Genomic DNA, 13530 nt, shown 5'->3' with positions numbered 1-13530 from the left:
TATTTATTCATCTGGGTAGATATATGGAGCACCTGGTGTGTTTGGTGTTTGCTAAGTGTCGGTACTGCAATGCACAGTACACACTCCCAACTTCTGCATTATGGCTAGGGTATGTGGAAAATTGAAGGAGTATTTTTAAAACGATGTGGTGGATGCCTTGACAGGGGGAAGGTACAGCCAGGGAGCACCTACCTGAGCTGTGAGGTGTTTGGAAGGATTTTGTAGATAAAATGACATCTGAGTAGAAGTCTGAAGGTTAATTAGTGGTTGTAGTAGAGAAACATGGCAGGAACAGAATTTAAAGTGTCCAGTACAAACTTCTTCTGGAGAGGATGGAGGAACAAGATTGGATTACTTTCCTTCCAGAAACAACTAAAACACTGGGAGGAAAAAAAAAAATATATACACACACACACACACACACACACACACACACACATATGTAGGTTTTCACAACCTGGACATTAGGCAGCAAAAGGAAGGGTTGCTGAGAAGTGAGCTGAGCTCTACATATGTCCCAATTTACTATCTTGAGAGAGTTTCTAGCTGCAGTATAGGGAGGGAGACTTCAGGCAGAGAGCACTGTTCTCTCTGAGTTGAGAGAGACAGAACTTGAGGCTGGGGAGGAAAAGATAGCTAGCTTTCACACTAGACAGTACAAGAAAGCAGAGAGAATTCTAGAGATCTGCAGAGAATCTTCATCTGAGTACTAATCAGTCTAATAGTATGAGGAGACTATCCAAGAGTGAGGAAAGAACCACCTAAAAAGATGAAAGGGAACAGTCCTCAGAGCTCATTCAGGTGTGAAATAAATTCCTACCATAGAATGAATAGTGTACCTCAAAAAACCAAATGTTGAAGCCTAAGCCCCCGTGTGGCTATATTGGAGCTAGGGTCTTTAAGGAGGTCACTAAGATTAAATGATCATAAGTTTGGAACTCTAATGATAGAACTGGTGCCCTTATAAGTAGAAGAGACACTAGAGCTCTCTCTCTGCCATGAGAGGATACAGCAGGAAGGTGGTGGCTGTCTATAAGGCAGAAAGAAAGCTCTCACCATAAACAAAACCCTGCCAGAACCTTGATCTTGGGCTTTCTGGCCTATAGAACTCTAAGAAAATAAATTTCTGTTGTTTAAGCCACCCACTCTGTGGTATTTTATTATGACAGTCCAAGCTGATTATTATAGTTACTTTCCTTCCATAGTGGAGAGCTAATTCATGGAGCACCAGTTCGATTACCCAGAAGGAGCATTGGTTTGCTTCAGCAGTGGGGCAAAATGAGCTCCAGATTAAAGCTTCCTTAATTCTATCCAACAAAGATAAATGCAATACGTGAACACAAACAAAGCTCAAGAATATTTATAAAAAACCAAAAATATATAGCATCTAACAAGGCAAAATTAATAATGTCTGAAATCCAATCAAAACTCACCAGATAAGTGAAGAGGCAGGAAAATCACACAGAACTAGTAGACAAGGATTTTAAAATGGTAATATTAATGAAGTTCCATATGTTCAAGGAGCTGGAGGAAAAATTGAATGCATTAATTAGAGGCACTGAAGACATTAAAGAATACAAATCAATTTAGAGATGAAAACTGTAATGTCTGAGATAAAATATATACTGTGGGATTCGTGACAGATTAGATTTTGAAGAAGAAAAGATTAGTAAATTTGAATATATAGTAATGAAAACTATCCAACATGAAACAGAGTAAGTAGACTGACAAAATGAATAGAGCTTAGTGAGCTGGGGACAACTTCAAGTGGACTAATATACATGTAATATGAATTCCCAGAAGAAGGGAGGGAGAGTTAGAAAAAATAATAAAAGAAATAATGGCCAAAAAATTTCCAAATTTGACAGAAACTGTAAATCTGCAGATCGACAAAGCTTGATGACCCCGTATGCATAACAAACATGAAGAAAATTATACCAAAAAATATAATTAAACTGCTCAAAATAAGTGATAAAGATTTTGAAATTATCCAGAGAAAAAGAAGACGTTGTAATGTAGTGGAACAAAGGTGAGGATGACAACAAAATTCTAATTGTCCGGAAAACAGTGAAATAAATCTTTAAAGTACTGAAGGAAAAAACTCAGTTCTCCAGCAGCTTAAAATAACTTTCAAAAACTTTTTCATACACACAAAAGCTGAAAGAGTGTATCACTGGCAGACTTACATTTTAAGAAATGTTATGGGATATTCTTTGGGGACTAGTAAAATGATGCTAGATAGAGATGTAGATCTACATAAATGAGTAAAAATGTAAATGTAAATACATGGGTAATTAAAACTTTCTCTTTATTTACATTTTTTAAAAATAATTGGCAAAAATAAAAATAAAAAGATAATTGGCTATTTAAGTCAAAAGGATGACAGTTTATTGTGGAGTTTATAACATATATAAAAGTAAAATGTATGAAAACACAATAGCACAAAAGGCTAAGAGAGGAGAAATACAAGTGCACTGTTTTGATGTTCGTATACCATGCATGAAATAGAATAATAGCACTTGACAATAGACTGTGATGAGTGAAAAATATAGAGTATAAACTCTATAGCAGGGGATCCCTGGGTGGCGCAGCGGTTTGGCGCCTGCCTTTGGCCCAGGGCGCGATCCTGGAGATCCGGGATCGAATCCCACATCAGGCTCCCGGTGCATGGAGCCTGCTTCTCCCTCTGCCTGTGTCTCTGCCTCTCTCTCTCTCTCTGTGACTATCATAAATAAATTAATTAATTAATTAAAAATAAAAAAAAATAAACTCTATAGCAACCACTAAAAAAACAAAAACAGTAATAGCTAATAACTAACAAAAGAGAAAAATGAAATAATAAAAAATACTCAGTCTTGGGGGCCGTGGATGATTGAGTCAGTTAAGCATCTGACTCTGAATTTTGGCTCAGGTCGTGATATCCAGATTGAGCCTGGTGTTGGGCTCCATGCTCAGTGTGGAATCTGCTTGAGATTGTCTTTCCTCCTCTCCTTCTGCCCCTCTTTGGCATGTGTATTCTGTCTTTCTTAATCAATCAATCAATCAATCAATCAAGTCTTTAAAAAAAATAGTTTGCAGTCCAAAAGAAGGCAGGAAAAAAAGAAAAGGGGAACAAAGAACAGATGGAACAAAAGGAAAACAATTTAAATGGTAGATTTAAATTCAACCCTATCAACAATCACATTAAATATGAATGGTCTAAATATTACTATTACAGGGAAGAGATTATCAGATGGGATAAAACTCAAGATCGAATGATCTGTTGCCTATAAGACACATTAAATATAAACCCACAAATAGGTTAAAAGTGTGGAGAAAGAAAAAGTATGAAGAAAAATAAACCATGTTAACACTAATCACAAGAAACTAGAGTGGTTATATTAATATTAGCCAAAATGATCTCATAGTAAAGAGTATTAAGCAGAGGACCATTTCATAATAATACATTGGTCAATTCACCAAGAAGACCTAAAATCCTAAATGTTTATGTGCCTATGAAAAGAGTATCAAAATATGTGAAATAAAAACTGATAAAACTGCCTGCAGAAGTAAATAAAGCCACAGTTATAGGTGGCTACACTTCTCTTTCAAAAGTTGATAGAATGAGTATATAGAAAATCATTAAGGTAGAGAAAACTTGAACAAGTCTTGAATTAATACTGATTATGAGCTTGAACTAATTGACATTTATAAAGTGCTTTACCCAAGAGGAGCAGAAAGAATGTACATTCTTTCGGTACTTGGATGATGAGGAGTAAAGAGTACACTTACGAGGAGTGCACGGAGTAATGTATAGAATTATTGAATCACTATATTTGTACACCTGAAACTAATATAACACTTTGTGTTAACTATACTGGAATTAAATTTTAAAAATTAATTTTAAAAAAGAGTACATGGGACTCTTTTTACTCTCATTTACCAAGACAGACCATATTCTGGGCTATAATCTCAGTAAATTGAACAAGTTTCATATTATTAAACAATCCCATGAAAAATGGGAAAGGATTTGAATACAAATGTTACCAAGGAAGAAATACAGATAATAAGCAGACAAATACAAAAAATCGGGAAATGGAGAGATGTTCAACCTCGTTAGTCATTAGTGAAGTGCAATAAATCATAATGAGATACCCCTATATGCCTATTAGAATGAACAACTGAAACTTTTATAAACTGTTGCTAAGAATCTAAAATAGCACAACCTATTGAAAAATAGTTTGACAATCTCTTAAAAAAAATTAAGCCTCTGCCTCCGTTATGACCCAGTCATTGTATTCTGAAATATTTACTGAGGAAAAGTGAAAGCGTGTGTCCTGACAAAGACTTGTACATTGTAACAGCTTTATTTGTAGTAGACTCAAATTAGAAACAACCCAGACTGCACATCAATATGCAAATCGCTAAATGAAAATTGTACTGTATTTTTACAGTGTTACTCGGTAATAAAAAGGAATGAATTATTTATACATGTGACAACATGGTTGGGTCTCAGAATAGTTATGCTGAGAGAAAGAAGCCACCCTCCCAACCAAAAAAAAGTGCATATGGTATGATTCCACTTATATGTAATTCTAGAAAATGCAAACTAATCTATAGTGACAGAAAGCAGATCAGTAGTTGCCTAGGGATGGAGTGAATTTGGGAAAGGGTGTGGGACAGAGGGCTTACAAAGGGGCACCAGGAAACTTGGATGATAATGGAAATGTTTATTGTCTGGTTTATGAGCATGGTTTGTGGATACCAACATTTGCCAAAACTTAACAATTTGTATACTTTAATATGTGCGGTTCATTGTATGTCAATTATAATGAAATAAAGCTGTTGAAATTATTGTCCCAAAACATTCTTAACGGTGAAATTAGTTCTGGTTGACTTGTTACAGAGCGAGAACTGAGTGGTGAGACATGAGGCAGGAGAGAAAAAGAAGAAGCTGACAGGAATAGAGCTGAGACCTCATCCTGAGACCTCATGGCTGGACACTGAAGAGTTTTGAGCAGTCTAAAGACATAATTCATTGTGCCTTTTTGACAGATTGCTCTCATTGTAGGCTGGAAAATGGTTTGTCAGAGTGCAAGACCAGAAGAAGGGAGACATTTAGGAAGTTGTCATAGTAATCTTTGGTGAGTGATGTTGACAGCCCCAACCAGCATGATGCAGTGAATGGATTCAAGAGGAAGAATCTCTATGGCTTCAGGGTGTTTAATTGCTGATGGCACTGACCCAGTCCAGTGGGAGAGTTTGGTGATACAGGAAAGGGGATCCGAGTAACAAGGGAGGAGGTATCTTTAGAAACAAGGGGATGTATTTCTTCCAGTTTAATAGCAGGAGGGGGAAGGAGTTGGGTGCAGATGCAGTCCTGTTTGTAGTAGGTGGCAGGAAGTGGAGGGGCCTTCCATCTCATTGTGGCTTCAGTGTTCACAGTGGAGAAAGCAGAGTTATTTATTGAGAATGAAGGAAGTGTGGCAGGGCAAGAGGTGTGAGGGAGAGCAGAGGTTGTACTTACTGATTGTAGAGAATGAAAGACAACTGCTTAGGAACATAGGAATAATTACTTAGCGGCATTGTAGCCCCTGTTGAGATTGACTATCATGAAATTACAGTGGGACAAATTAAAATCTGTAGTTTTGTTGATGAGCATTCAGATACCCAAATGGAGACAGGGAGACAGTGGGCGGTTGAATTGATCCAGGAGTAGTTGGGCTTTGTCAGGCAAATGTGATGAAAGGACGGTGGACAAGAGATGTGCAGATTAGAGGGTGCAGTTGAAAGGGGGGTAGACCATACACTGAAGGGCAAGGTCAAGGATTTGGAGTCCATTAAACATGCTGCAGCTTTGTAGATTCTTCTCTCTAATCCTCTGCATTGGAGCCACCATCATCTCTCACCACCATTGCAAGAGCTTCCTGATTGTCCGTCTGCCCCTGGTCTTGAATGCAGGTTGTCAGAGTGGGTGGCTGACATGTAAAATACCATTATTGGTGTTGAGCAGGCTGGGAAGCAGAGAGGCTGACGTAGGAGATGCCTCCTATGGAGGATGGGGGTGCTTGGCACAAAGAGGGAGACCTTCAGTAGCCGTTTGACTTAGTGTTGAATTTTGCAAAGCAGAGTTCTCATCTAACTTTCTACGTGACCTCGTTTGCTGCTGGCATCTGTATGTTACTTCTCACTGCTCCTAATGCTTTTTAAATTGTTCTGTGAAGAAATCTGTAGCCATCTTAATTTCCCCTCTCCTGGTAAGGGATGTATGTACCTTACCTGCTAGGAAGCGTAAATAATTCTGGGCACTCAGCCAGTTTTTCGGAATCATTTTCCTCCCTGAATAGCCAGTGTCCATTTTATCTTCAGATTCAGCTTTTTCATTCACTTCCTTTTATATCTGAAATAATCTTCTTATTCTCTTCTATTTATTGGAGTCAAAGATACCAATTATCTTTGTGTTGGCTCATCTTTGGTTTCTATATCTATCCTTTTATTCTCTAATGACTTTAGCTACTTTGTCCTGGTTTCTCTGCCTTCTTTATAATTATCATGGGCCTTTTTCTCTGTGGCAGTTGATTCGATTTTAAGCCATATCTATTCTTTTCCCTGCTAGTTGATTTCTTAGAGTCATAATGGCATTGTTTCAGTCCTCACATCATTTCTACCAATAATCTGGTCCCAATTATTTCAGTTCTGTGATCTCTCATTTCCATTGATTCTGTTGTTTTATCATCTCATCTTTGAACTTAAAAAGGAATTGCTATTCATATTTACCATTATGCAGCCATAATCCTTCATCCTTTGGCTACTACTTTTCTCAGTTTATGGCATGAATCTGCTCCATTCTTCCCTTGTTTGGTTTCTGCTGATGAATTTTAGCAATAATTTTTGTCTGATTTGTGTTACTATTTTTCTTATTTGTTCATTGTTCATAGGTTTTGGAAATGAACAGTTCCGTAATAATGCCTTAATCCAAATTCCAATCAATAGCAAGATTTTTATAAACACTCTTACTGTGTGGTTTTCTCATCATCAGCCTTTGATGTTACCCTTATATGTTTTGATGATAATAACAGTTTAATCTAGTGGAAAATCAGAAGCATTGGCTCTATCTGTGCATATCTAATATAATTTTATCATGTTCTGAAATTGGCTGTAAATTACTATTTGTTGCCAGGAGGAACCTGATCATCCTTTATTCCCTTCTTCTGACTACAGTAAAAACTACAAAAATGTAGATTTCAAGTTATCACCAGTTACCACATGAACATTTGTGTACCATCTAATGACATTTTTACTCTTTTTTTTTTTTTTTTTTGCCAGTGTGATAGTTTTAGTTATGCATCGGTGAGTAGGCCACTTCATAGGTGGTATTTCTGTATCCCTGAGTAAAGTTAACCTCCCTGGAACAGTCTGCTAAGTACCAAGTGTGGATGCCTGAACCAGGACATTTTCAGTATAGCACCCCTATCGCAGACTCCACCAACGATTTAACATGACTGTCTTGCTCTGTTGACCTGTTTTATACTGAATAGAAGGAAGAGATGCATTAAAATGAGATTTTTATTTGACATTACTAGTTGAAACCTTAAAATTCTATTTTCTTGCCCAAACTTTTATATGAATGTGACCCACTTAAAGTAAACACCTGTCATTATGTCTGTGATTTTTTTTTCTTAAATCCTTTTCATTGGGGCATGCAGTATCTGGAAAAATCACTTCCTTTTTCTGATTATAGTAGAGTTGAAATGCCTAGTTAAATGCCACATTAACAAAACAGGTAAAGAGTGGACAGCTACTTTTCACTTTTTTTGTTAGTTTATCACTGACCAGACCTCCTGAAATCCTGATATGTAAACTTTGATCTTTTTTTTGTTTTATTTTGCCTATGAGTATTTTTTAAAAAATCAAACTGCTGAAAAACACAGGGGTCACTGTGAATAATCTTTATCTGGTCTCAGATTTCCCTTTAATTATTTGAAAAGGAATCAAAGCTCCTTTTCCTTCTATTCTTCCCTTCTTCTATAATCTCCTTTGGCTGTTTTAATTCAGTTGAGGAGCTCTACATGGTTCTCATCTCCCTCCCTCTGCCACGGGGGTGGAAGCTGAGAGGGTCAGAAGGTGAAGTAATCTGAGCAGTTTCATATGTAATAATCCCTTCAAACTGTATGAGGGGTAGAGTTCATTCTGTCCTTCTTGGCATCAAGAAATAGACCCAGGGAAGTTGAGTAGCTTGGCTAGTCTGACTCCAAAGCCTCTACTTTTCTTCACAAAGTAGAGATTTATTCAAGGGGGGAAATCTGGTTTGGGAACCAAGTACAGTGCAGTGGTTAAGAGCATGGTCTTTTGAATCAGAAAGATTGATTAGGAAGAAATTAACTTCCTTGTGAGTTGATTTCATCTCTTTGTTACTGTTACTGGGGCCTGAGTCAGTGCTCATAGTTCTTACCATAAAATACAAATTCATTAAAAAGAAGCTTAGAAAAAATCTAATATGAGAGCAGGTCCAGAAGCAAGGCTGACTTAGTAATTAGTAACTTCACTTGGAGCTCTGGATCCCAGACAACCAGTGGGTTCAAATTGACTGTAGTTGGATGGACTCTGTCCACAGTTCCTACTCTGTTAAGATATCTGATTCCCAGATAGTGATTCACAGTTGTTGAAAGAAGTTTTGAAATTGGAGTCCCACAAATGTTAGGGTTAGGATGTGTCAATTTCATGAGGAACACAACATGGATACATGTTTCTTCAAATCTGATGCCATATTGATTGTTTTACCCAAAGAACACTTGGTTAGCTGAGATAAGCTCAAGTAAAAAGAGTTGTTGAAGGATATGGGGCATCAGTTGGAACATAAGGGCAGGAGTATGGCTGGACCTCCCAGGAACCAGAAAACTCAAAAACTGAAGGTGTTCGCTTCATCTTTAAGAGTCTCTCGAATTTCTGGTTCTCTTTGTATTTTCTCTTTTTACAGTGTTCCACAGCACAGTACAGCATTCATATACTTTAGTTTTGTGAGTGTATTTGAATTGCTGCTGGACGCCCGCTGGCTCTGATGACCATCATGGCCCATGTTGATAAAGTCATTTACTAAGTGTGGCTACTAAGGCCTTCAGCAGAAGATACAGATTTGTCGAGAATGACCCTGTAGGGAAGAACAGATGCTGGAAGCCTGTGTGTTAACTCATATTTTTATAAAAGAAAGGTCTAGAAATTAGTTGTGTGTGTTTTTAAAGCATGGCAGCTCAGTTTCCCACACTGAAACTTCTGGCATTACTGGATGGCATGATGCCTCAATGGCATGCCAGCTGTTTATGAGAAAATAATTCTCTTGAAAGTTGATGCTGCCAACCTAAATTTGTAAGTTTGCTGTTGTCACTTTCTAATAAATGTTGAATGTTGATTATCATTTTCTTTTGGTTTTCTTCCAGAGATACGAAGACTATGGAATGACTCCTCCATCAGGTCCATTGCCAAGGTAAAGTTTTCAGGAGAAAATGCATTAGGACTTCCTCACATAGGTTGTTTTTAAAAATTTTGGAAATTCAGTTCTTTGAGCTAATAGCAGATGTAAAACTTCTGAGTTGTGTGTTTCTCTTGGGCTAATCTGAAGAGGAGAAGAAAGGTGGAATTTAAGTTCTGCTTCCAGGAATGACAGACTAGATAATTTACTGAGGGTAACTGGAAAAGCTAGAGAAGATTTTAAAATAAAGCAAAACCAAAACCAGATAGCTAACAGGGCAGTGAAATGGTATGGGGCCAAGATCCAGGAAATCCAGAGTGAGGAGCCCTACCTTTTGAGCGAACTTTCTCCTAAGTGTGCCTGCTAATTGTGGAGGAGGTGACTGAGAAGCTGAGCAAAACTTTGGACAGACTCATGGGGCTTGGAGTCTTGAAAATTCGACATAGTAAAAGTTGTGAGACACATCTCAAGGCATGCTTGGGGGGACTTCAATGCCTTAAATGAATCAAAACATATTTGAAAAGAAAAATGGCTGAAAATCAATGATCTAAGCATCCATATCAATGTCTAAAGAAATCTAATTAAACCTAAAGGAAGTAGAAGGAAGGAAATAATAAAAATAAGAAGAGAATTTAATGAATTAGGGGCACCTAGGTGGTTCAGTTGGTTGAGCGTCTGCTTTCAGCTCAGGTACCGATCCTGGAGTCCTGGGATGGAGCCCCACTTCAGGTTCCCTGCGCAGTGGGGAGTCTGCTTCTCCTTCTCCCTCTGCCCCTGCTCATGTTCTCTTTTGCTCACTCTCTCTCTCAAAAAAATAAATAAAATCTTAAAAAAAAAAAAAAAATGAAACAGAATAGAAATACCGTAGTGAAGATTGACAAAGCTAGAAGTTAGTTCTTTGAAAAAAGCTAATAAAATTGATAAATCCCTGAAAAGCTTGATCAAGTAATTTGTGTATCATTATCAAAAAGAGGAATGAGAAAGAACATATTAATCCAGATCTTTCAGAAATTAAAGAGATTTTGACAGGTTTTTAAAAGATTTTACAGATGTTAAAATTTTTTGAACACATTTTTGTTAGATTTAAAATGGAAAAATTTTGGAACACCTGGCTGGTTCAGTCAGTGAGCATGCAATTCTTGATCTTAGGGTTGTGAGTTCAAGCCCCACTTTGGGGGTAGAGTTTACTCCAAAAAGTAAATTAAGTAGAAATTTCTTTTTTTCAAAATAAAGTAGAAAAATTCCTAGAAAGATAAAACCTGAATTGTTATATAACTATTAAAGAGATTGAAATCATTCCTAAAATTCATCCCATAAAGAAAACTTTGGGCTTCAATTGTAAATTCTACCAAAAACACCAAAGGAAAGAAACATGCCAGTGTTCTTCATATTTAACTAAAGAATATCAAAACAGAGATTGTTCTCCACCTCATTCTTTGAGACTGCTTACTTAACCTTAATATCAAGGATGAGACAAGGATAGGGAAATTGTAGGAAAGAAAACATTAAAAAACTCATGAACATAGATGCAGAAACTTGAAACTAAATATAGCAAACATATCTAGCATTGTATATGAAAGGATATCATGTCACTGCTAAACTGGATTTATTCCAATAATGCAAGGGTAATTTAATATTTTGAAAAATCAACCAATCCAATTCACAACTCTGAAGAGAATAAAAGAGGGAAATCTCACTTCATAAATACAGCATTTGATAAAACGCAACATCCATTTGTTTTTTTTTAATTTATTTTTTATTGGTGTTCAATTTACTAACATACAGAATAACCCCCAGTGCCCGTCACCCATTCACCCCCACCCCCCGCCCTCCTCCCCTTCTACCACCCCTAGTTCGTTTCCCAGAGTTAGCAGTCTTTACATTCTGTCTCCCTTTCTGATATTTCCCACACATTTCTTCTCCCTTCCCTTATATTCCCTTTCACTATTATTTATATTCCCGAAATGAATGAGAACATATAATGTTTGTCTTTCTCCGATTGACTTACTTCACTCAGCGCAACATCCATTTGTGGTAAAAATCTTAGCAAACAAAGAATAGAAGTGAACTTGTCTAATCAGGTAACAGTTATCCCAGCAAATGATTTCATGTTGAAATGTTAAAAGCTCTCCTTTAGAGAACAGGGGCAAGACAAAGACACATGCCTGCATTACCTCTGATCACCATTGCCCTGGGAGTCCTAGATAGTGTAATGAACAAAAGAAAAGAAAAGGAAAGGAAAGGAAAGCAAAGGAAAGAAAGAGAAAGAAAGAGAGAAAGAAAGAGAGAGATGAAGGAATTCAAGGAATTAAATAATAATGTTATTATTCTTATATATTTTCAGGTAGAAAATACTCAAATGTCAAATGTCATAAATTGTTAGAATTAAGAGAATTTAGCAAAGATAGATAAATTATAAAATAGCTGGATATAAGATCAATATACAGAAATTTGTTTTATTTCTGTTTATGAGCAACAGACAAAAACTTTTAAAGGTACTGCATAAATTAGCATTAAAAATATAAAATATCTCAGAATTAATCTCACCAAAAATGATCAAGCCCTCTAAAGAAGATGTTCATGGATTGGGCAATTCAGTATTTTAAAAATATATATCTCCAGTAAGTGATCTACAGATTCATTGTGATCCCATTCAAAATCCTAGTAGTTTATTGTCTTTAAAAAAACATGTGGAAATGCAAAGGGCCAACAATATTCAAGACACTTTGAGAAAAAGAAAAATAGTGTGTGAGAACTATTCTGAAGATTGTAACTTACTGTAAGGTAATGAAGACAATACGGTGTCACTGTAAAGCTAGACAAATAGACCAGAGGAACAGAGTGGAGAGTCCATAAACAGACCCACACATGAGTAGACAAGTGATTTATTACAAAGAAGGAATTGTGGAAAACCAGAGTTAATCTCAGAAATAATACTCCACTATCCTTTCAATGACCACAAGTCACACAGGAGTAGGAATATTATCTGTTTCCTCATTTTTTCTTTTCTTTATTTGCTCTCATTTTCCGAGGGGCTTATTTTATTTTTCCCCAACCCAGGCACTGCTTTGTGGTCCAAAAACAACAAAGGTAAAGAGAGCACCTGAGGATGAGGTGATTCAGAGCAGAAGTTAATGACGGGGAAGGGGGGGCATCTGATCTTGTTTGTCCAGTTCAGTTCAGTTTACACCTGTTTTCTAGTGGAATTATTAATAACTTTTAATTCTCCAAAGCAGTCTGGTTTTGATGACCAGTTTTATGGTTACTTAAGTTAAAGGATTTTGGGGGATTTGGATCACACTGAACTATGAACACACAGTTTAGGATAAAAAGGATGCAAATCGGGACGCCTAAGTGGCTCAGTGGTTGAATGTCTGCCTTCAGCTCAGGGTACGATCCTGGGGTCTGGGATCGAGTCCCACATCAGGCTCCTTGCAGGAAGCCTGCTTCTTCCTCTGCCTGTGTCTCAGCCTCTCTCTGTGTCTCTCATGAATAAATAAAAAAAATATTTTTTAAAATGTAAAAAGCATCTCTTTAAAAAAAAAAAAGGGATGTAAATGTAGCTGGAGGAGGATAATTGGGTAAAGTAGAAATAACTAAAGGGCAAAAGCTGGTTCTTGGATGGATGGTCAAGAGAGTATGATTTGATTAGGTGAATTCCAGTATGTAGACACTGAAGGAGGAACATGCCTTATGTTACACTCTGAGGTCTGTAAGGTCAGAGATGTCAGACATCTCTCTCTCTGAACTCAACTTAAAAAGTAACAGTGATCTAAAAAGAGCAATATAAATAGTGTAGGTTTCAATTTACAAGATGTGCTCCAGAAATAACACTATAGAATAGGGGCAAGTCCATCTATGTTCTCATCAAACTAGTTTGATCTGTTAATTACTGGTTGACTGTCATTTGCAAAGAACTGTAATTGGACTATCATGTTTTTTCCTTCTTGAGTTTCTTCAGAGAATGGTTTTCAAAGTGGGATTCTCAGACCCCTAGAGGGCCTTTGAGACCCTTTTAGGAGGCTGGGAGGGCCTATGAAGTCAAAACTGTTTCATAATAATATGAAAGCATTATTTGACTTTTT

General features: G+C 36.9%; 1 protein-coding gene across 1 annotated transcript in view; it reads left to right on the top strand.

The window, feature by feature from the left end:
- KIAA1549 (KIAA1549 ortholog) overlaps positions 1-13530 on the top strand; it is a 146061-nt gene that overhangs the window by 111552 nt on the left and 20979 nt on the right. Inside the window, exon 19 of the mRNA XM_077848504.1 lies at positions 9414-9460. Coding sequence (XP_077704630.1) covers positions 9414-9460 — 47 coding nt within the window. The remainder of the gene's footprint in view (positions 1-9413; positions 9461-13530) is intronic.

The sequence above is a fragment of the Canis aureus genome, chromosome 15 (assembly GCF_053574225.1).
Source record: "Canis aureus isolate CA01 chromosome 15, VMU_Caureus_v.1.0, whole genome shotgun sequence".
Classification (NCBI taxonomy): Eukaryota; Metazoa; Chordata; class Mammalia; order Carnivora; family Canidae; genus Canis; species Canis aureus.
This window is presented reverse-complemented; position numbering and strand designations above follow the sequence as displayed.